The sequence below is a fragment of the Musa acuminata genome, chromosome BXJ3-5 (assembly GCF_036884655.1).
Source record: "Musa acuminata AAA Group cultivar baxijiao chromosome BXJ3-5, Cavendish_Baxijiao_AAA, whole genome shotgun sequence".
NCBI classification, from domain to species: Eukaryota; Viridiplantae; Streptophyta; class Magnoliopsida; order Zingiberales; family Musaceae; genus Musa; species Musa acuminata.
Genome location: NC_088353.1, coordinates 44,516,905 through 44,538,015, shown reverse-complemented (window position 1 = coordinate 44,538,015; position 21,111 = coordinate 44,516,905). Strand labels below are relative to the sequence as shown.

Below are 21,111 nucleotides of genomic sequence, written 5' to 3'. Positions count from 1 at the left end.
AGATGGCTTTACGACCTCGACACAAACATATACAGGTAGCCAGACGAACCGTATGATGCATTAATTCCTTGCATACCTGTATGTATAGTGGTCCGACGACCATATTGCTATTCACGTAATCCATCAAACGAAGAGCATCAACATCACCGAAACTTTAGGCAACTAAAGAGTAGCCACCTTTAAAAATTGAACCAAAACACACAAAAAATCTCAAATATAACCATGAAGAAACATCACAAACAAAACGTTCAAGTACCATAACTAACGTCAGCATTTCCTTCCAACCATGACCAAACGACAACACGACATTCTTAGGTTTGTAGTTTCTGGAACTCGAAATTACCATGGTGTTCTCATCCTCAGCCCACAAAAACAGCACAAGCAAAATGGCAACCACTACAGGCAAGATAAACGGAAACCATCGGATGGATGAGTGTAAATGTGTCGTGCTTATTTATCTACAATCATCAACATGATACTGTGTAAACATTGCCCCTGACGAGGACTTCTCATGTTGCCTCTGCCATAGAAATATGCACTTTAGCAAGTGCCTCCCTCAATACAGTGCTTCGGCACTTTGTATCTTGCTTGCATACTGCATATTCTAAGGCTTCTGTGCTGGATTTTTCATGTCCATTCAGCAGCAATCCGTCCTCGGTGATTTGCAACCTGAAAAAAATATAGTGAGGTTCATTCTTACTAACAAGTGCATAGATGGAACAATTCTTCTCAAATTGTTATTCTAATCCAGAATAAACCTCGTATCCACAGGTTCAGCCATATTGGTGACGCTGCTCCTAGTTGCAATTCTCCTCTCGGTATTACTCCCCCGAGTGGACTTACCTTTGTGCTTGTGTTTATTCCTATCTTTCCTCTTTGCTTTGTGCCGGTGGTGATAGCTCTTCTTTACAGTGTGCGACAACAAGGTGCACGGTGGATCATATACCTCAGGAGCCCATTTTACATGTAACTTCACATTCAGAGGTGAACCATTCTGGGCACGGCTTCCCTTCATGGCAGAAATCAGATTGGAGGAGGCCTGGAGAATAGCAGTCCACTCAATAGATTAAGGAGCAAAAATATGAAATACTGCAGAAACGAACGTATATTGCCACAGAACCTCAATCGGTGAAATATGCATAGTCCACTTCTACATGAAAATTACAATCACATGGAAGCTCTATCATGAATCACATTTTAGCAATGTAATCAAAGAAAAAAGTACAAAATCATATGACAGACATCGCCATCAGCAATAAAATCTAGCAACGTCAATTGCATCTAGCGCCAACCCTGTCTAAGATTACTAACAGCACTGCATATAATAAACAAATGATCAAGTATACTTGTACATTCATGTTATCTCCTACTGGGAGAAACAACAAATTCCAGTCCATGAGAGAAAAAAACAATGACCTTCCTTTCTTGTCATATTCCACTCTCTGCTTTATAGGATAAGCTTTGCATTTTCACCAAATAAAAAGGTGTAGTCCCTCAATATCATTGCTTTCTAAAGATCTTTGTGCTGGCATGCAAAATTTTATATATAATGCTCAACCATAAACAAACATGTTCAGTATGATACATCACCAAGAAAACCTGCACGGTGTAAGGAAAACAACTTAAGCATTAAACATTACTTAGAAAACCAGAAACTCACAGGAAGAGAGGCTGAACGTTCATAGGTAGGATAATTAGATGTGAAGGAACACTTGTCTTGAAGAGCTGTTTCTGGCCTACAACCACCATTTATAGACAAGTCAGCAGCATCCACCTCTATCGAGGAAGGAAATGTTGCAGACTTGGCCAAGGCTTTCTGTTTCTTCAAATCAAAAGGAGCCGGACGACATAACTCTTTGTAAGCTTCGGTCTGCTTTAGTTCAATTACTTCCTCATCTGAGGTTGCATTAGAACCAGAAAAATGCCCTTGAAGATCACCAACAGGGCATATCATCGCAGGAGCAACAGTAGTGTCTTGAACTGTTAACACATCCTTTTCACTAACAAAAGGAACACTCGAGATCCCATGAAATGTGATGTTCACAGTATCTTCAATTTTCCAACAGGCACTCTCTTCATTTTCTACATGTGACTTCTCACAGCCAAGGCCATATACATAAAAGCCACAACTAGCATCGACAATAAGCATATCACCACGAGAGAAACTGTCCATCTTGCTGCTGTTGTATCAAGAGCCGATAAGGGTTCACATCAATAACAATTTCACGTATGTACATTAAGTATCAAGAATGTAATAAAATAGTAGCAAGAAAATTATGCCACGGAAGTTTATTGGCTAAACATGAAGGACATAACAGTGTAAGTACCTACCTCAAACCCCTTTACAGGAATACGAGAGAGCACTTAATCGTTGCATAGTTGATTAATACTGAAAAGAATAAAACTAATCTAGTTACAATACTATTTAGACATTGATTTTTACCACATAAAGAAGAAGACACCTCACCTGAAGGCAGATGCAATAAGTCACCTTAGAATAAACTGAAACATGTCAGCTACAAAAATCTAGCAAAAGAGAACAGAATAATGTTTCCTTTAAAAAGGATAGCACATGGTGTGCATCAAAATTAAGCAACAAGAACACAAGGCTTGCAATTTGATCGCTGTGTACAGAGTTCGATACAATGACTAAACTTTAACGACAGATAGAAGTCTGCTGATCAGATAAGCCAAACAACAGCAAGGAGGACAGATCATCTGCCGCACGAAAAAAAGAAAATCGTAAACAATACAAAAGAAGAAAGCTTTCTTAGAATAACAGCAACGTAGAAGTGTAGCATCAGTTACCTTCGCATGTATAAGAAACCAGAGCCAATCGAACACTCCTCCAACTCACAATTCGCCGCTGGCAGCCAATCAAGGAAAATATCCAAAGTTATCTAAGAAAACCCTTCCGGATCAAAGAAAAGGGACCGGGAGACGAGAAGGAAGCCCTAAAACAACCGCTGTGCCACGCGCGGACCGCACTACTGACTCAAATTACCGCGACGACTCCATTTCTCGAGTGGCTTAAGGCGATGGGAGCAAGAACCGCCGTTGAACGAGGTAACCGATGGGCTCATGACCGCGCGGCTAGGGGGGAGCCCTGCGTATACCGAAGGCATGGTCGATGCCCGCGGCGGGAAGGAACACTAGATCGCGATCCGACGAACCCCAACTCGACGCCGCCCGATCCAAATTAGCCCATTCAACGACTGAACAGAAGCAGAAAATATCGAAGAAGATTTGAAGCAACCCTAGTCACCTCGATCGGAGAACTGGGGAGACGAACGGGGGCTTTATGGCAGGTCAAGCCTCACGGTCAACGACCACCAGCAGATAGTGGACCATCATCCACTGATGATTGACACGTGGCCTTTCCCGGTTGAGACCGACGACTAGTAGCCATTGCGTTCTACACTCTACATCGACATGCAAATCGTACGTGTGCGAGTTACACTATGGTGGGCCATAGGCAAACGCGTCCGGCCCGACACGCGCGTAAAGTGTAAACGTAAATGATGAGACACAGTCTCCTCCTGTCGTACATCTGTTCAAATTAAACTCAGAGATGCATAAAAATATATATTAAACCATGATGTAGTTTACTTTGATCGAACCCTACCACCAGCCAACGACAAGTTCATCGGCGTGCCTTTTTCTATTATCTTCTTCATGCAGTCTAGGTCAAACAATCGGCAGTTCAACGTCCCAAGACTTTTCCTCTGTCATCACCTAGCCGGCTGGTTAAACCCTAAAGATATCAACAGATTAATCTTTTGCTGCGTGTTTGCACCATTAAAGCAATCCAACTAAGATGAAAGTTCATATATAAGGATAGAGCAGATGCTACCACGAAAGATGATCAAGTATACAGAATTAAACGAGAGATGTGGACTAAAACCGGTCCACCTCTCTAGAAAAGAAAGGTAAACGGAAATAACACCACCAACCAAGCACAAAGCCATCTCATCAACTACAATGTGAACTATTCTGGGCGTCATACCATTTCGAACTGACATGGAGCTATTCTGGGTCTCGCTTGAGGAGCACGAACTATGGTAGGTGCAGACCACGCTGAGGTCGGTGCTCACGGTGTATACATGGTGGTGAAGTTGGAAAGGCGGTGGCGATCGAGACCAGCTTCCCTCACCAGTATCTCTGGCCAACAGCTACTGCAAGCTTTTCCATCCATCAGCTCCGGTATGGCGTCGACGGGAGCAAGACACAGTCCTCTTCTCCGCAAGTCAGCGCTGTTGCGTGCATGGCCCTGACAATTATATATACGGGATATAGTATTCAGGGTTAATCTTCCAAGTAATGCCTGTTTTGTATGCATCATCACTTGGTAAGCGCAAGCATCAGCTGAAGCGTATGACGAGTTCGGTTCCACATGACAAAATGCTCGAGGAATCTCTTCCTTTTTTATTTTTCGATCTTTCATGAAGGATTTCAGGAATAGCAGATCCATGGAAGAAGGGTCTCGTATTCGATTACCTGAACCCGCACTTCTGGCGAGCTCATTCCAAAGTATGGAGAGGCCAGCATCTGTTTCATGGTAGCAGAATCATGAATATTTCGTTACCATGTTTGGATTCAGAAATATAAACCATTCATAAGAGACGATTCATTCAGAACACACATTGAACATGTTAGATGAACGTACCTTTATTTGCTCGTGAAGGAAGTTGATAGAAAGAGCAGCCTCGTGAAGTACCGATGCAGTATCCGTCTATATACGTAGATCCAATTTAGCTGTCAATTTGCTTCCACATACAGTCTAAACTTTAAATAGAGATGACCTTGCCGAAAGGAGAGACGAGCTGCTGAAGAGCTGTTATCTTATCCCCTAGTTTCTGGCTCCTTCTCGCAGGTGCCTACATATCCATTTGCGCGATGCAAGAATAAGAATGATGATGAAGGATGAAGGAACATGAAGAAAAGAAAAAGGAAGGGTGTACTGGTGGAATAATAATAATGCATAGATATATCCCGAAGAGTAGGTGGGAATTTTACTACTTTGACGAGCTGCGTTCCGGCCATTGTTGACTCGTCCGCCGGCAGGCGATGCTGAGTCTGCCTGCACACAGTCTTCAGCCTCTTCGATGGACGTGAAGTCGTTTGATGCTTGGTTCCAGGCTCTCTAGCCCTTGAACGCTTCCTTCTTTCTGCCAAAACCTAGTTAAGAAGAAGAAGACGGAAACAGATCAAGAAAAAGACAGCGTTATACTACCCCTCGAGGTTGACTCAAGCACGACGACTCACTTTACGCTGAACTCCGGCAGTGCTGTCCTCCGCAGAACCGGCAGCAACTGTGACGGTCATCGGATCTCCATCTCCTGCTGCATTAGATTCAGGAAATGTACTGTTCTATACAAATCCGTAGCGATCACTGAACTGACCTGTGATAGATCCTAGATGTGGTGGACAGCTGCCTTGGAGCTGCAAGCAATCACTGTAGTTATCGTGACGGGAACCGAGGAAATTGTCGTGGTTTCTGTTCATGAGTCATCTTCACTATAAGAATTTCTATAGCTGGTATCGAACTGTAGTACCAAGAGAATGTTAGCGTTGTTAGTACTACACTCACAGTCTCTCGAGCTCCGCAGAGGTGTTGGAACTCTGCAGCCATTCCGAGTTTCCTGCTCGAACACATGACGAGTTAACGAGAACCCATGTCGGAAATTTAGCAGTATTCGATACTTAATATATATATATATATATATATTTTTATATCTATAATACCGAAGCTGCTGCTGCTGCGAGGGAAAGAGAGTTGGGGAAATGCTGCGTCGTTCCACATTCCCAAGACGTTCGATTCCAGGAACTGTGGCATGCTAAGATCCGCAATCAATCTTACGTGAACTAGGAAAATATTGCATTAGATGCTGCAATTATTCGATCGAATTAAGCAAAAACATGCAGAACAATTCAGTCAGCAAATATTAGGGAAGAACAACACGAAGAGGCAATCCACGAAATTAATGTAAAATTGAGAGAGGTTTAAAGCATGATTAACCCAACAATGCGTTCTGGTGACGAGAAGGTATAAGAACGAAGGAAGCAGAGTAATACATACCTCTGACTGGGTGCGTAGGTGGAGGAGAGGAAGGGCAGTAAGCGAAGCCAATGAAGCTCCTTATATTTGCTTAATTCGGATGCAGAACTGCTACTGCTTGCGACAAGGATGGCTCCGTTGCTTTACGTCTGAGGAAAGCTTGCCATCGGAGAAAAAGCTAGAGATGGAGCACAGGACAGGAAGACGAATGAGAAACGATGGTTGTTGGCATAGAAATGGGAAAACTGAGGAAGGAAATCAAAGTGGGGAGTAGAAAAGGCGAAGAGATGTCGTAAATAGCCGTGATTTGAGGGATCATCCGTTTCATATCTCTGTCAGTCCATCCCTTTGCCCTATAAATGATGCATCATTTACTTAGCAAGAGAGAAAACTCTGGCTAACTCGAACGGCTTCTCTCTTCTCTTCTCTTCTCTTCTCTTCTCCTCTGAGACCAGTTGACCGTTTTGTTTTCTACTCCTAGTTCGAAAGACTTCCCACGAGACAAAGTGATGTTAAAATAAGCTCAAAATTAATTTGTGTTCAACCCCATATGTTGATGACAAGTGACATCGCACCAAATAGTTGTAGCAGCAGATCGTCATGTCATGTATTTTGTTAATGTGTGCTATAATATAAATTGAGCTTTATATGCATTCCCAAGATGCTTCACTGCATGCACAGGTTTTCTCCTCCTTTCGTTCTACATAGGTTTCCTTAGGAGGAACTTTTATAATGCTTTATGTTATATCTCCTATTCTTACATATAAATATATAAAGATTTTCTTAAGGCTACGATACAATACACAACACTATCAAGATTATTGATCTATTATTATTATCTTTATTTAGTTTTAATTATATTGTTTAGTTCTTATGATCCTACCAAGGATAGAAGAAAAAAAAATAATTATAGTTCTTTTTGTAGATTGTTGTTGCTATATTGGATCGAAGAAAAAAAAACTATGAAGTATTTTCTTATTTTGAATGACATTAAAAAAATCATAATATTGATATATTATTATTTAATTTTAGATTCTGACATTAAATTTATTTTACATAATAACATGATATAATTTTATACTAATAATTGGTATGCTTGCGAAATTAAATATCTTAAATCATAAAAGTACATATGTTAGTGTAAACAATCTGGAGCCCTAGCCTCGAGGCCGACGCGGCTCGGTTCGGGTCCGGATGACGAGGAATCTTCCCGGGACGGGTTTCGAGTCCGCCGAGGTGGTCGCGCTCGGTGGTCCGACCGAGACGGGGTCGCCTTTTCTCTTGGAAGGGAACTCCTCACTTGGTGTCCGGCAGGGACCTTTTGCTTCGCTCCTGCACAAAGGTCGGGTCGGGAAGATCGACCCGACCCCTCCGACGATCGAGTCAAATGATAGTGGAGGGGGTTTCAGATGAAGAAGAGTTTTTTTTTTTGTCCCGTCTCCTCCCTGTCTCGTTCAGAAGCTAGGGTATTTATAGGGAAGCTTACTGTTGTTTGATGTGCCCGCTTGCAGGGGTCAGACTGGTAGCATCTGACATTGGCGTTGACGTGATGTGAAGAACCGAGCCTGAGTAGGCGTTAATGCGCTTCGGTCGATATTCTGATCCGTTTGATCGGGTGCTGCCGCGTCGATCGAGGCGTGAGGCGTCGACTGACGTCAGTCGAGTCTTATCATAATTACTATCCTCATCATATTTATTTTATACTTAGATGAATAATCTTGATGAAAAGGTGTTATCAGTCTACTCGAAGACAATAAAAGTTTTCGTGCCCTTGCTGATGAAACTAGAGAAGGAAACTTGCCACATAACCGACCTTGCTCCGAGACTTTGGATCCGTGGTGGGAGATCGTCATCGTCATTCTATCAAGGTCATTTGCTCAGAACTATAACAGATGAACCTTTGTTAGCTCGGTGCAAGTTCGACGTTGCTTCTCTTTTTTTCCCCTAATTCCTCTTCGAGATTTTCCGAGACGAATCATACAGAAAGATGCAAATTATCGATCATCTTGATGTCTTGTGGAAACAATCGTAAGGGGCAATAATAACCAAAACGTGTATGATGCTTCCGAAAGTCGGATCTGTAATGTATCAAATTCTTTCTCCTTCTCCACAAAGTCAATGGGTTTGACTTGCACGACGCATATGGTCAAATAGCACACGTGTCATGTCCACAGTACAGGACAGATTAGGTGGTAAAAACACTCGGTCAATTCTAGAATCGAATAATATGATTTCATAATCCAGATGGTGAAAGAATAAAGAAGATGGAATAATAGATGCGTCGAGACCCAACCCATCCCAACCAAGACTGTGGACGCGTCCCAAATTCAAACCGTAAACGAGCGAGTTCCGATTCCCTTGGTGAGGCTCGCCTGTTCCAGCCAGCACAGGCATCAGGTTTCACGTCACGTAGACCGCTTGGGTTGCCATCTGTCAGACACGCACGTGAACGACAGGGCGTCGTTCGTGTCTCGGCGACATTGGGGAGATCCTGAAGAATGCAAATTACACCGACGGAATCGTGCACGGCAAAGCGTCGTCTCGGAGTCGTCCATCTGACTCTTCGCCTGCCCCTTTTGAATAAGAAGAAGTAGATGAACGGTTGAGATTAGAAACAAAAGTAGGATGGACGGTTCTGGTTTGAAGGGGCCCTTTTAGCTTTTCTCCGCATGTTGCACCCGAGCTGGCATCCACACCGAATGGGCCAACGAAACGGTCGGAGTGACACGCCGTCACGTCGCACACTAGAAACTCGGTAAACGTGGTTCGTCGACTCGAACACAGTGGCTCGCCTTTTTGATATATGCCACCCCAGTTTTTTGTCTCGTCGCCTAATCCTTCCTATCTCGTGTGACAAGTGGGAGTGCAATTATGAAAAAGAGGTGCGTAGTTCAGAGAACCACAGGCGTAGAGAAGACCACCAAACTGGGAGGCTCGGGAAAGGCGGCTCTGTGGCGGACTGGCCTTCTGACGATATAAGGAAGCCTTTGGCTTCTCGCCCAGGGTTAGGGTTCCGCCTTCTCCTACCTGCATTTCAGGTGCGATCGCCACCCGCAACATCACTTACTAGTCTTCTGTCGTCGAATCTTGACGTGTTTCTGTTGTTTTCATCTTTCCTCCATATTTGATTCGTTAGTTTTGTCCAAGTTTCTTGCAGATTAGTCTGTTTTTTAGTAATGACGAAGAAAGTAATGCCTTGATGAAAATTCTTTTTTTGTGGTTCTACAATTTTCAGGATTGTCGTCGCGTTCTCAGCTTGTGATGTCTATGGTTTAAGGTTTGATCTCCTTGTTCTCCGATATTAACGGTTTCTCTGTAAAGAAAGTTGATCTTTTTAGTGGTGATCCACCGGATCTTGGTCGAGATCCATCGCCATGGCGTGGTTTAGGGCCGTGTCCGGCGTGGCCAGATTGGCCATTAGGAGAAACCTATCTCAGGCGCCGCATCACATCGGCAGGCCCCGCGCCCTCCCCTCTCCGCCCTCCCGGGGCTTCCACTCTGCCGCCCTTCGGCGCAAAGCCGAGTCTGCCGCGCCGATCCCCCGGGCTGTGCCCCTCTCTAGGCTGACCGACAGCTTCCTGGATGGCACCAGCAGTGTCTACTTGGAGGAGCTGCAGCGGGCCTGGGAGGCTGACCCCAACAGCGTCGATGAGTCGTGGGACAACTTCTTTAGGAACTTCGTTGGACAGGCCGCCACGTCGCCAGGAATCTCCGGCCAGACCATCCAGGAGAGCATGCGATTGCTACTGCTCGTCAGGGCCTACCAGGTCAATGGCCACATGAAGGCCAAGTTAGATCCTTTGGGTTTGGAGGAGCGTGAAATCCCTGAGGATTTGGATTTGGGTCTCTATGGATTCACGGAGGCAGATTTGGATAGGGAGTTCTTCCTTGGTGTGTGGAGGATGGCTGGCTTCTTGTCGGATAACCGCCCTGTGCAAACCCTCCGTGAGATTTTGAACAGGCTCGAGCAAGCGTATTGCGGGAACGTGGGATATGAGTACATGCACATCCCTGATAGGGATAAGTGTAATTGGATAAGGGACAAGATTGAGACGGTCAAACCTAGGGAGTACAGTCGGGAACGGCGAGAGGTCATTCTTGACAGGCTTATTTGGAGCACTGAGTTTGAGAATTTCTTGGCTACCAAGTGGACTGCTGCAAAGCGGTTCGGTCTTGAAGGAGGGGAGACCCTGATTCCTGGGATGAAGGAGATGTTTGATAGAGCGGCTGACCAGGGGGTGGAGAGTATTGTTATTGGAATGTCTCACAGAGGCAGGCTGAATGTCTTGGGCAATGTTGTCAGGAAGCCTTTGCGTCAGATTTTCAGTGAATTCAGCAGTGGCACAAAGCCTGTGGATGGGGAAGTTGGGTTGTATACAGGAACAGGTGATGTGAAATACCATTTGGGTACTTCATATGACAGGCCAACCAGAGGTGGCAAAAGGATTCATTTATCCTTGGTCGCCAATCCAAGTCATTTGGAGGCTGTTGATCCACTTGTGGTTGGGAAGACACGGGCAAAACAATACTACTCCAACGATATTGATAGGATAAAAAATATGGGTGTATTGATCCACGGTGATGGAAGTTTTGCAGGACAAGGTGTGGTCTATGAGACTCTACATCTCAGTGCCCTCCCCAACTACACTACCGGGGGAACAATCCACATAGTGATTAACAATCAGGTTGCATTCACCACTGATCCTGGGTCCGGAAGGTCTTCTCAATATTGCACAGACGTTGCCAAAGCCCTGAATGCTCCAATCTTTCATGTAAATGGAGATGATATGGAAGCAGTTGTCCATGTTTGTGAGCTTGCAGCGGAGTGGAGGCAGACATTCCATTCAGATGTGGTGGTTGATATAGTATGTTACAGACGATTTGGCCATAATGAGATTGATGAACCCTCTTTCACACAACCTAAAATGTATCAGGTGAATCATTCTCCTAGTTTTGGTTTTTTGCACAGTGGTGCTTTATGAGTTGGGTCATCTATGACATAATAGCTTTAATTTTCGCTGAAGGCTTCAAATTGTGTACGCTTGCAATCATTTGCAATATACCTTCTACATTGACTTGTAATAGGTCTTCATAATTGCTACTTGACAATGTTAATTATATATTTTTTGCCCCTTTAACAGGTCATACGGAATCATCCAAGTGCACTTGAAATTTACCAAAGCAAACTCTTGGAGTCGGGAGAAATCACTAAAGAAGATATCGAAAGAATTCACAACAAAGTCACTTCCATTTTGAATGAAGAGTTTATTAACAGCAAAGACTATGTTCCAAAAAGGAGGGACTGGCTTTCAGCATATTGGTTAGGATTTAAGTCTCCAGAACAGATTTCGCGTATTCGAAACACTGGGTATCGTGACTTGTTTTGTTGGTTAAAAATTTCTTCTATGCAATTCTTTGTTCTGGTGATGCACTGCGTAAACAACTGCCTTGTTCCGCAGAGTTAAACCTGAGATTTTGAAACGCGTTGGACAAGCCATTACAACTCTTCCTGAAACTTTCAAGCCTCATAGAGCAGTAAAAAAGATCTTTGAGCAACGTGCTCAGATGATTGAAAGTGGGGAAGGCATTGACTGGGCAATGGGAGAGGCACTTGCTTTTGCTACTCTAATTATAGAAGGAAATCATGTTAGATTGAGTGGCCAAGATGTTGAAAGAGGTACATTTAGTCATCGTCATTCAGTTATTCACGACCAACAGACGGGAGAGAAATACTGCCCTTTGGATCATATTGTGATGAACCAAGATGAAGAGTTGTTCACTGTCAGCAACAGGTTTGTACCATAGTTTTCACGTATTTTGGTCTGTGCTGTTATTCGCTATTGAGTAAACATAAGTTATCTGACTTGATAATCTCAGCTTGTTATATAATTCACTTTCTTGCAAGTCTAATGAGGTTTGTGTAGGAAAATATGATATTGATTTATTTTTGCGATTTGGTGGTGTATAAGAGGCTCTTGATTGTCTGAATTTCTTAACTATAAATGTTAACATGGTATTTTACTCAACTACACTTGGTGAACTTTTTTTTTTACTTGATTTTAATGCCAAAATTTAATCTGGATAATTGCTTCATATGTGTTTGACAGTGTGACAGAGATATTGCAATGATGGCCATCTTTTGCATGTTTCATGAATTTAAACTTAATAATGTCTGTTTTTATTACTACTAGGTGAGATGTTTCAGTCAAATCATCAAATTCTTTAGAATATCTGGTCCTACTTCCTGTTGTTAGACTGGAACCTGTTTCAATGTTGGAAGTGGTCTGCATTTGATAAGTCACAGTTTTGTGTCGTAAAAAAATAGCTCTACGTTTCTGTAACTCTTCGCAGGAGCAATTTTCAGATGACTGGTTATCTATTTGGTGACTTATATTATGCAAAATTCTGGGATAATTAGATACCTTGGGACGTTTCTTGCTGTCCTGGAACATATTTCTGGATTTATTCTTGATATATAGATTGCTCGATTCCATTGTTTTTTCTCATCATTGAATGTTTTGTTCTTTTGATACTAGCACACATTTGTATTCCCATAATACGTCACTATTGATTTGCAAAGAATTCAAATGAAAGAAACATTTATTGTCAATTAAGACCCTCACTAAGTTGCTTTCATTACTTATTTCTAGTAATGATGATAACATGAAGGGCTGCTTGTATACAGTAATCTGCTATAGCTGAGCTCAACTTTCTAACCTTCCATTATAAATGCAGTTCACTTTCAGAGTTTGCTGTCCTTGGATTCGAATTGGGCTATTCGATGGAAAACCCTAACTCATTGATACTTTGGGAAGCTCAGTTTGGTGATTTTTCAAATGGTGCACAGGTAATGTTTGATCAGTTTTTGAGCAGTGGAGAATCCAAATGGCTACGCCAAACTGGGCTTGTTGTTTTACTTCCCCATGGTTATGATGGTCAAGGCCCAGAACATTCAAGTGCACGATTGGAGCGTTTCCTCCAGGTAATTCATGATTACCGTGTGGCATTATGTATAATACTTGGTAAACCTGTCATCTAAATCGTGAAGCAGAGGAGTCTATATGTTTGCCTAAGGCCTTACATGAACATGTGCTTGACGACCGCATGCATATCAGGCAGTTTTAGTTCAAATCCAAATTTATATGGTTGATTTTGCTTTTTCCCTTTCCAAGGTCTTGTTCATCCGTTATTTACTACGTGTACGGTAGGTTTAAATAGTTCAAATACATTGAGACTTTGTATGTCTTTATTCATGAAGATATGTCTGTTCATTTATATGATCTACATTTTTTCTGGCCTGGAGAAATTCCTTTTTCTGTATCAACATTATAGAGCTATTTAAGAATATTGATTGTCAATTTCACACACCTTTGAAAGCTACTTGAAGAATTGCAAACATGCAATTAAAGTGTTTCTCTGAGAGTTAATGTGCTATGATGTTAAACAGATGAGCGATGATAACCCGTATGTAATTCCTGAGATGGACCCAACTCTCCGGAAACAGATCCAGGAATGCAATTGGCAAGTCGTGAATGTGACGACTCCTGCAAATTATTTCCATGTTCTGCGACGGCAGGTTAGTGTTTGCAAAAATCATCGTTTTGTTCCATTGCATAAGTAAATTCAGTTGAAGTCATTGTTTGGTATTTTGTCTAGATTCATCGGGAGTTCCGGAAACCTCTGATTGTGATGTCCCCTAAGAACCTACTTCGGCACAAGGACTGCAAATCAAATCTATCCGAGTTTGATGATCTTGAAGGCCATCCAGGATTTGATAAGCAAGGAACACGTTTCAAACGCCTTATAAAGGACCAGAATAATCACAAAGAGATAGAGGAGGGTATTAACCGTCTCATTTTGTGCTCTGGAAAGGCAAGTCATGTGATTTTCTTTCAGTTTCAATAGACAATCTGATCTCTATTTTTAATGACTTTTTCATATTTGAATAAATTATTTATTTTCACATTTGCTTTTTTCAGGTCTATTATGAACTTGACGAAGGACGCAAGAAGTTGGATCGCCAGGATGTAGCCATTTGTAGAGTGGAACAGCTTTGCCCATTCCCCTATGACCTCATTCAAAGAGAGCTTAAGCGATATCCAAGTATGGACTTCTGTTTTTGATCTTTTCTTTAATGCTAATTGCTTCTAGTTCCTTTCATTGTTGGTACTAAAGTTCAAGTGTTTTTACCTCTGGTTATTGTCACATCCATAATGTCTGATCAGTCATGAGGGGTTTACCTTGGCACGGTGAGAGTGGGTGTGAATACAGCGAGTGATAGAAATGGTTTTATGTGTGTGTGTGTGTGTGTGTGTGTGTGTGTGAAGTCAAGAGATGTTCACTTTGGTGTACTTGTATATATTGTGACTTGTTGTCCAAACCAAAATGTTGTCATTCGTAGTTAAAGCATAGTTGTAACAGCCAGTGAATTCTCTATCCTAATCAATGCTGAGAGCCCCTTCTGATAGTTTGAGTATAGTTGTGGTTCTTCTGATAGTTTAGAGTTATTGGATAAGATTTAAGTCATATGGATCCATGAGGAGCACGGGCCTACAATTATTACTTCATCTTGAGTCTGACTTTAACTTAAATGCAAAGCCTACCACTGGCTAGTTGATTATAGATCCTATTTCTTATTGGCTTAGGATTTGTTGTAAATTGTAATCTGTGCCTCCTGGGACAAATTGTAGCCTTTAGACTCTTTTTTTCGTTGATGGTATTTACTAATAAAATCTGTGTGCTCACTTCAGTTCTTTATTTGTGTTTCTATAGATGCGGAAATTGTCTGGTGTCAGGAAGAGCCAATGAACATGGGTGCATACAGCTATATCAATCCTCGCCTATACACCGCCACGAGGGCACTAGGTCGGGGGGAGTTTGAAGACATCAAGTACGTCGGGAGGGCACCTTCTGCTGCAACGGCCACAGGTTTCTACTCTGTTCATGTTCAAGAGCAAACCGAGCTTGTACAGAAGGCATTACAGCCTGAGGCGATCAGTTTTCCTTATTGAAAAGTTTTTCGATATCGGACCCAGAACAAATAATATGAAATGAGCTGTTGCTTGAGTTTTATGGTGTTTCAGGCAAAGGTACTATGCTCATGAACCATTGTCAAATTTTGAACAGTTCATCTTTTTGGTGTTTCTGTTGTCATTTACACTCAGAAATGGCAGCTGATGCTGATTCTCCTTTATATCTGATTCGAGCAATTACCATCTGCCTCATTTCTTTGGTGATTGTCAAACCATGTTGTTTGATTTTTATGCTCAGCAAGTTAATGATCATATCTTCTGTTTGGATTAGCCTTCGATGTCATTGCATGTTTGCCGACGGTATCGAAACGCATGGCTGCGAGACGAGAGCAACTCAACATGCTCCCTCTCCCGTACCAGCCAAAGGTAATGGAAGAATCGAGCCGATGCGGAACGCAACAGGTCTCCTGCCTGCAAAAGCTGACGAAAAGATGCAACTCGAGCTGCCATGCTTTACATACTTCTCCGTAACTCATCAATCGCTTCACCACATTTTTGTATCTTCGTCATCAAAAAACAAAAAAGCATCGAGTTTCCCTCCTCGATTTGGGGGCTACAACAGCTACGTCTTTCTCGAGACATACCTGCGAGCACGAGATCGGCATTGCACCAGCAAAGGCCGTCGCCTTTGGCTTCCCCTTGACACGCCGCGGCGTCCGCTTAGCGTTTGGTTAACCGAGCAAATGCCGCTCGTTGGCTTTTTGCGGAGCACAGCTTGGCTTCTCTCTTTCTTCGTTTGTATTGGTTAATGAAAGAAGAATAGGATGGTTATAGGTTCGGAACCCGTCGGCTTCCATGTGGCTTCGGTGTTGTTGCTACGAGGAACAGCTCCTCGGCCTGCACCTTCCCTCGCGATGACGACGACAGGGGGCTGCTGCTCTTTGAATCCACGTCGGCTGCTTTATGCTCTTCGGCCGTCATCACCCCGCCGTGGTCGAACAGGCCGTCGTTCATCAGTACAGAGAAGAGGGAGTAGACCGGGCGGTGGTCGGAGAACCGCGATTCGCCTCTCACGTAACTCATTTGCTTCATCCCCTTCCCCCGCCACAGTATACGATCGCACCTGTTACATCAACCACCGCACGACATTAGAACTTGGATACTGGAAACAGGACATCTCTCTCTCTCTCTCTCTCTCTCTGCTTCTTTGTTACCACTGTCATGTGATGGGGGATTACCAAGCAGGGGTGCGCCTTTTCTCTCTCGATTTTGCTTGATCGACGGCGTAAATGTCAGAATTCGCAAGGTATTTGTATGTCGGAGGAAAATATATCTTCCCTTCGTCCCATCCGGCAAACACACGTCCGGCTCTCTGTTCTATCAGAAGCTGCGAGTACATGACACGATGTAGAAGCTTAGTTTTGTTCTTACACGGATTTCCCAGTGTATCGCGTATCTTTCTCTCACCTGGTCCTTCTGCAACAAGGTTTCCCAGTCATTCCTCTGCAACAGTTGATGGGTGTCGCTGTTCGTGGAAGCCAATCGGTAATTGAGATCTCCGAGCCATATAATCTTGCTGCAAGTTGAATTAATGGTCAGTGGAATAGCCCGACGATGACGATAGAGACATCAGTTCCAACGAGCTACTTTTTTGTTTCAGAAGCTCGATCGGAGGCTTACTCGTGCTCCAGAATTGTCTCCGGTAGATATGGCGCTGGCCCTGCGATCCTATGTGATTGCTGGAATCTCGTTCTCTTCATGATCTCCGCGACATCCAAGTTCCTTCGGACCTCGTCGCCGTCCTTCTCTCCGGACGCCAAATGCGTGCAAATGAAGCAGAACGTGGTTCGCTCCAGAGTCATGCTGATCGAGATCGACCCCTGCAGGGGGGCGAGGCGTGTCAGGAGCTACTTGATGGCGTTGGTGAACAGCGAGGTGGGCAAACCTTGTTCCCCATGCAGCCCATGATGCCTCTGCCGACACAGGAGATCTCGAGGGCGCTGATGCGGTGCATGATGCTGGCTCGCACCCACACGCAGAGGAAGATGCCCACCATCTGCTTGCTCGCGGCGAGGCAGTAACCCCCGCGGTGCGGCGTGATCGATCCCAGGTAGAGATCCGGCGACTCGCCGCCGCTGCTGGAGCTGGGATTCATGCTCGCGAGCTCGTCCTCGGGCTCCTCCAGCTCCAGCTCCATGGACAAGAGATCCGAGAAGCTGACCCGCGGCTTCTGAGCCGACGGGGAGTCGGACTCCGAGGCGTCGCCGTGGATTCCGGGGGGATTCAGCACCTGCCGAATGAGGGAGAGCCATTTGCAGGCGGGGCCTTTGTCCTCGGGGCCCAACACATTCCCGGCGTTCAAGGGGACGATCTCCTGAAACCTGCAGCAGAAGGACAGGATTAACATGGGCGATTCAGGTGCCACAAAGTCCGCCGCGACGAGATCGTGTCGCACACGGCCAGAATTATACAGAGCACCCCAAATCCTCAGCCTTCTCCTTCGAACATCATGATACCGATGCAAATGCTTTCATTACGAGTTGTCGGTGCCGATGGGATTAAGAAGCCAAGCGACATGTCTTGTTGAAATCGAACGTCACTCGAAGAGAGTGAGTGATAACCGTAGTTATCAGACGAGAAAGGACGCTGATCTCAATCAGTAATCACAGTCCCATATCTGTGTCAAATGCGATACAGCGGCACATCATTAAGAGCCCAAGAAAATTGAGCTCCAGTCATCACGTAGTAGGACTCCCTTAACATCATGTCTTCTTACTGCTGGAGTGCTACTGCGGCGAAGCAACTTTCCAGTTCATCAGGCTTTGTGCGTGCCAATGGGGGGTGGCACAAGGGATGGCAGTCGAAAGGACTTGGCCTTTCTGCTTCACATCATCCATCCGTAATACCATGTGCCAGACGATAAGAGACCACTCGGAGCATATAGTGGTGATAAGAAAAGGCTACACGGGATATGAGAAAAAGGAGCAGAAGAGAAACGGGACAGAGATGCTAGTGGTATTGGCTCGTTATCAGCATCTTTCATCGCTCCACCAGCTGGCTTTCCAATCTCTAGTGCTGGAACCATTAACCCCGATAGATCCTCGTGCTGCTGCTGGAGACTGCAATTGGATGGATGCATGCAGCAGCACGAGGATCTATAGGGGTTAATGGTTCCAGCCCACAAAACGCAACCACGTTTTGTGGTTAGATTGATGCCCCCATTTTTTTATGCAGTCAGTCCTCCACTTAAACAAGCCATCTGTGACCGTGGCAGGTGTTTTTGCGGTTGTGTAGAATAAGCCATCACTAAAAGGTTCTTCCTTTTGGGAAAGAAGTTGATGAAAGCGAGGGAATCATCATGATTAGCAGCTGCTAAAGCTGGATGTAAGAAAACTAAAGGCAGAGCTGCATACTACTATATATGTAGAGGAGAGAGAGATACCCGAGGACATAGATGTCTGGGGAGGAAGGCGTGCTCATAAGCCAATCCCTGAGGTTGAGCCCACAGTGGGGCGGGCGCCCTCCCACGTTCCATGTCCCTACGACCATCCTACCCGCATCATCGTCGTCATCATCAGCGGCGGCATGTGCGACACAAGTCGATGAGTTAATTAGTCCATGGCTTCACGGGGGATTAAACAAATGCGACGGCAACAACTCCAACATATTCTCTGTGGGATCAGTGCCCCCTTACCGGAGGTTGTCGATGGGCGGAGAAGAGCCAGTTGGCGAGTAGCTCGGCACGCGGGGAGGCTCGAGATTGTCACGGCCCTCCGCCAGCCATCCACCTACTAATTCATAGAAAAAGAAATTGAAAAGACTGAAACCTTTGGAGTTGTCTCGTTAATGCTTTGCAGATGATTGGGAGAGGAGTTGGGGTTATGTTGTCGAGTAGCTGCGGATTACCTGGCAAGTCCCTTCTCCTGAGCACGCTACTGTCCTTGTCCGAACAGCTCTTCCTCCTCTGTACATCTCCGTTCTTCTCTGCTTTGATCCAAGGAGAAAGATGTCAGGTAATTCGATGACAGGAACAGGAGGCAATCGGAGGACTCGGACTTACTGCTGCGTTCAGAACAGATCTCTGAGGTCTTCAAGTTGAGCCATTTCCGGACTACAGTCTTGGGCCAAGAATAAGACTGGAGGGCAGAGGACATCTGACATGAGTTGGGAAACTCTACCGTGGTTTGTTTCTGTAAGAGAAGTCTCACCTTTTGTATCAGAGTTGGCTCTCGTCCCATTGCTCCGACGAGGAAGACGCACACCTGTGGAAGGAGAGAATCAAAACGATCGATCATCTTCGGAGCATGACGAACAAGGACACGAAACGACGCAAGGAAAAGGAAGCCATCCCGTCCCCTCCTCTGACAAAGCTTTTGAAACTCTGTACAGAGAAGAGAAGAAAAAGGTGCGGAAGGTCGGAGTAGTTAACCAGAACCGTAAAGTGGCTTTTGAGACTAACTCGCTTTCTCCTACGACCAGTTGCCAAAGATATATGTAGATTTATGGACAGGCAAGAAATGGAAGGAAGCCAGAGATTGAAGCTAACGAGCTTTGACCGTGTCTCCCACCACTTTACCATCAAATCATGAGTGGCCTAAGTAGAATAAGAGTAAGAAGAAGAAGAAGAAGAAGAAGAAGAAGCATGATTTGTGATGGCAGGACAGAGAAGAAATCTTGGGGAAATAAGAAACGAATGGTTTCATAAAAGACTTACGATCTGGAAATTTCTGACAACCTATAGAATGAAATGCGGAATAATTCCACTGTACGATTAATAGATCTTCGTTCCCCCGATTGATGTCCCGCATATCATGATATATACTGCATGAGGACGAATCAGAACGGCAAGAACGGAAGACGGCTCCCCAGTTCATCATTATCGACATTGTCCAAGACATATCTTTTATCTTCTCTCAAGAAGAAAGCAAACGTACGGCAAGAAATCTTTTCAACACACGTTTCTCCGCCGGAAGAACACAGATATTACATGCACCCGAGTTACGCTTTCTAACAACTACACAAAGAAACCAATAAAGTTTGCTCCTTTTCTAGAGAAAGAAAGAGAGAGAGAGAGAGAGAGAGTCAACAAGTGCAGAAATCTTACTTTGGACCAACGAAAAGGCGAGGAAGAAGAGATCTCGGCGGAGCGGCTCACCTTTCGTCCGCCTCCTCCTCCTCCCTTCTCGGCAGCCCTAAATCGAATGAGTCAGGCGAAGTCGATAGAGAGAGAGAGAGGTGAATGGCGAGGCGCAGTTTTAGTAGACTAAGGTGGCCACATCGCATGGCATCCGCGGCGGAGGGAGTGGCTTTTAAAAAGGTTTGTTTATTATTATTATTATTATTATTATTTACAATAGTTGTTATTATTGCTTCTGCGCCGGCTAATACGGTTCCGTACAACGTATTCCTTCGCATCAGACGGTCCAGATCGATCCATTGGATACGGCCAGACATAGCGAGAGAGACGAGTGCTGGTATGGCTGTTACTTGGAATCCGCCTGTCCACATGTTACCCTGTTGACGGTAGACTTGCATGGAACCGGTCATCTCCTATTCCTGGGTCACTCCTCGGTCCATTGTAATGTATATGAGGAAAATAATAATTATTATTATTTATCTTTTATTGCGATAATCTATCAATATCCTTTTCCTTTTTTTTTTTTGGTCTCTTGTTTGTGGTCCTCAGCAGGTCGTCGTAGATCGAGACCGACTGCATCAGGAGATGAAATAAATCCAAAGCGAACGCATGAAGGAAATGGACGGTTCGAAAGGAGAGGATAGAGTCAGATTTTGGTGGTTTGTATGGAACCACCACCAGGGAAGCAACAAGGATGGGGAGCCCAAGCAGACTCCTGAGTTGCTTTCTCCTCTAGTCCATTCTCGGATAGGCAATCTATCACCGTGTTCGCAGCAGTGGCAACAAGATCACAGCCGATTTTTTTGAAATCTTGTGGCATAGAGATGAGCAAATCGAGTCAAACCACCAAAGATATCTACGAGGAGGATGCCCGGAAGACATGTATCCCTGAACATGAATGCAAGGCTGAGGTAGAAGATTTGTGTTTGTAAACATAGAACCAG

General features: G+C 44.4%; 4 protein-coding genes across 13 annotated transcripts; 1 reads left to right on the top strand and 3 right to left on the bottom strand.

Moving 5' to 3' along the window:
* Nucleotides 1–186: 186 nt before the first annotated feature.
* On the bottom strand, nt 187–3,302 carry LOC103986145 (uncharacterized). Of its 6 annotated transcripts, none has more exons than XM_065150191.1 (6): nt 2,809–3,302; nt 2,468–2,718; nt 2,332–2,389; nt 1,661–2,180; nt 759–1,039; nt 187–669 (listed from the first exon to the last, which is right to left on the bottom strand). In XM_065150191.1, exons 4-6 carry the CDS (start codon nt 2,171–2,173, stop codon nt 510–512), a joined length of 954 nt encoding a protein of 317 aa, XP_065006263.1. In that variant the 5' UTR covers nt 2,174–2,180; nt 2,332–2,389; nt 2,468–2,718; nt 2,809–3,302; the 3' UTR covers nt 187–509. The 6 variants fall into 6 exon arrangements, with proteins under 6 accessions (XP_065006263.1, XP_065006265.1, XP_065006264.1 ...); XM_065150193.1 differs by having other exon boundaries at nt 2,468–2,526; XM_065150192.1 differs by lacking the exon at nt 2,332–2,389.
* Nucleotides 3,303–4,090: 788 nt separating this feature from the next.
* Nucleotides 4,091–5,325, bottom strand: LOC135638462 (transcription factor bHLH111-like). The gene is made up of 6 exons (XM_065151571.1): nt 5,266–5,325; nt 5,020–5,178; nt 4,803–4,877; nt 4,667–4,732; nt 4,498–4,548; nt 4,091–4,270 (listed from the first exon to the last, which is right to left on the bottom strand). The coding sequence occupies exons 1-6, from the start codon at nt 5,323–5,325 to the stop codon at nt 4,091–4,093; spliced, it is 591 nt and encodes a 196-aa protein (XP_065007643.1).
* A 3,615-nt stretch (nt 5,326–8,940) lies between these two features.
* LOC135637839 (uncharacterized) lies at nt 8,941–15,251 on the top strand. The gene is made up of 9 exons (XM_065150667.1): nt 8,941–9,096; nt 9,294–10,992; nt 11,200–11,426; nt 11,518–11,850; nt 12,794–13,040; nt 13,506–13,634; nt 13,715–13,930; nt 14,038–14,161; nt 14,831–15,251. The coding sequence occupies exons 2-9, from the start codon at nt 9,433–9,435 to the stop codon at nt 15,067–15,069; spliced, it is 3,075 nt and encodes a 1,024-aa protein (XP_065006739.1). The 5' UTR covers nt 8,941–9,096; nt 9,294–9,432; the 3' UTR covers nt 15,070–15,251.
* A 230-nt stretch (nt 15,252–15,481) lies between these two features.
* Nucleotides 15,482–20,313, bottom strand: LOC135637840 (type I inositol polyphosphate 5-phosphatase 8-like). Of its 5 annotated transcripts, none has more exons than XM_065150668.1 (11): nt 20,135–20,313; nt 19,239–19,292; nt 19,091–19,166; nt 18,937–19,017; nt 18,725–18,821; nt 18,473–18,580; nt 16,976–17,411; nt 16,711–16,910; nt 16,498–16,606; nt 16,269–16,417; nt 15,482–16,153 (listed from the first exon to the last, which is right to left on the bottom strand). In XM_065150668.1, the coding sequence occupies exons 2-11, from the start codon at nt 19,266–19,268 to the stop codon at nt 15,859–15,861; spliced, it is 1,581 nt and encodes a 526-aa protein (XP_065006740.1). In that variant the 5' UTR covers nt 19,269–19,292; nt 20,135–20,313; the 3' UTR covers nt 15,482–15,858. The 5 variants fall into 5 exon arrangements, with proteins under 5 accessions (XP_065006740.1, XP_065006744.1, XP_065006742.1 ...); XM_065150672.1 differs by having other exon boundaries at nt 18,725–18,818; XM_065150670.1 differs by having other exon boundaries at nt 18,937–19,014.
* Between the last annotated feature and the right edge of the window lie 798 nt (nt 20,314–21,111).

Excerpts from the sequence above, each read along its gene's own strand:
- LOC135637839 (XM_065150667.1), top strand. The coding sequence starts at position 9,433 with ATGGCGTGGTTTAGGGCCGTGTCCGGCGTGGCCAGATTGGCCATTAGG. Across the intron at positions 10,993-11,199 it reads CACAACCTAAAATGTATCAG|GTCATACGGAATCATCCAAG; the intron begins GTGAATCATTCT and ends CCCCTTTAACAG. Across the intron at positions 13,931-14,037 it reads TCATTTTGTGCTCTGGAAAG|GTCTATTATGAACTTGACGA; the intron begins GCAAGTCATGTG and ends TGCTTTTTTCAG.
- LOC103986145 (XM_009404050.3), bottom strand. Across the intron at positions 1,040-1,660 it reads AACGTTCAGCCTCTCTTCCT|GCCTCCTCCAATCTGATTTC; the intron begins GTGAGTTTCTGG and ends GCTATTCTCCAG. Across the intron at positions 670-758 it reads GCTGAACCTGTGGATACGAG|GTTGCAAATCACCGAGGACG; the intron begins GTTTATTCTGGA and ends TATTTTTTTCAG.
- LOC135637840 (XM_065150668.1), bottom strand. The coding sequence starts at position 19,268 with ATGGGACGAGAGCCAACTCTGATACAAAAG. Across the intron at positions 19,018-19,090 it reads GATCTGTTCTGAACGCAGCA|CAGAGAAGAACGGAGATGTA; the intron begins GTAAGTCCGAGT and ends CTTGGATCAAAG. Across the intron at positions 18,822-18,936 it reads CAGGAGAAGGGACTTGCCAG|TAGGTGGATGGCTGGCGGAG; the intron begins GTAATCCGCAGC and ends TCTATGAATTAG.
- LOC135638462 (XM_065151571.1), bottom strand. The coding sequence starts at position 5,325 with ATGACCGTCACAGTTGCTGCCGGTTCTGCGGAGGACAGCACTGCCGGA. Across the intron at positions 5,179-5,265 it reads CTGCCGGAGTTCAGCGTAAA|GTTTTGGCAGAAAGAAGGAA; the intron begins GTGAGTCGTCGT and ends CTTCTTAACTAG. Across the intron at positions 4,271-4,497 it reads CGCCAGAAGTGCGGGTTCAG|GGCCATGCACGCAACAGCGC; the intron begins GTAATCGAATAC and ends TATAATTGTCAG.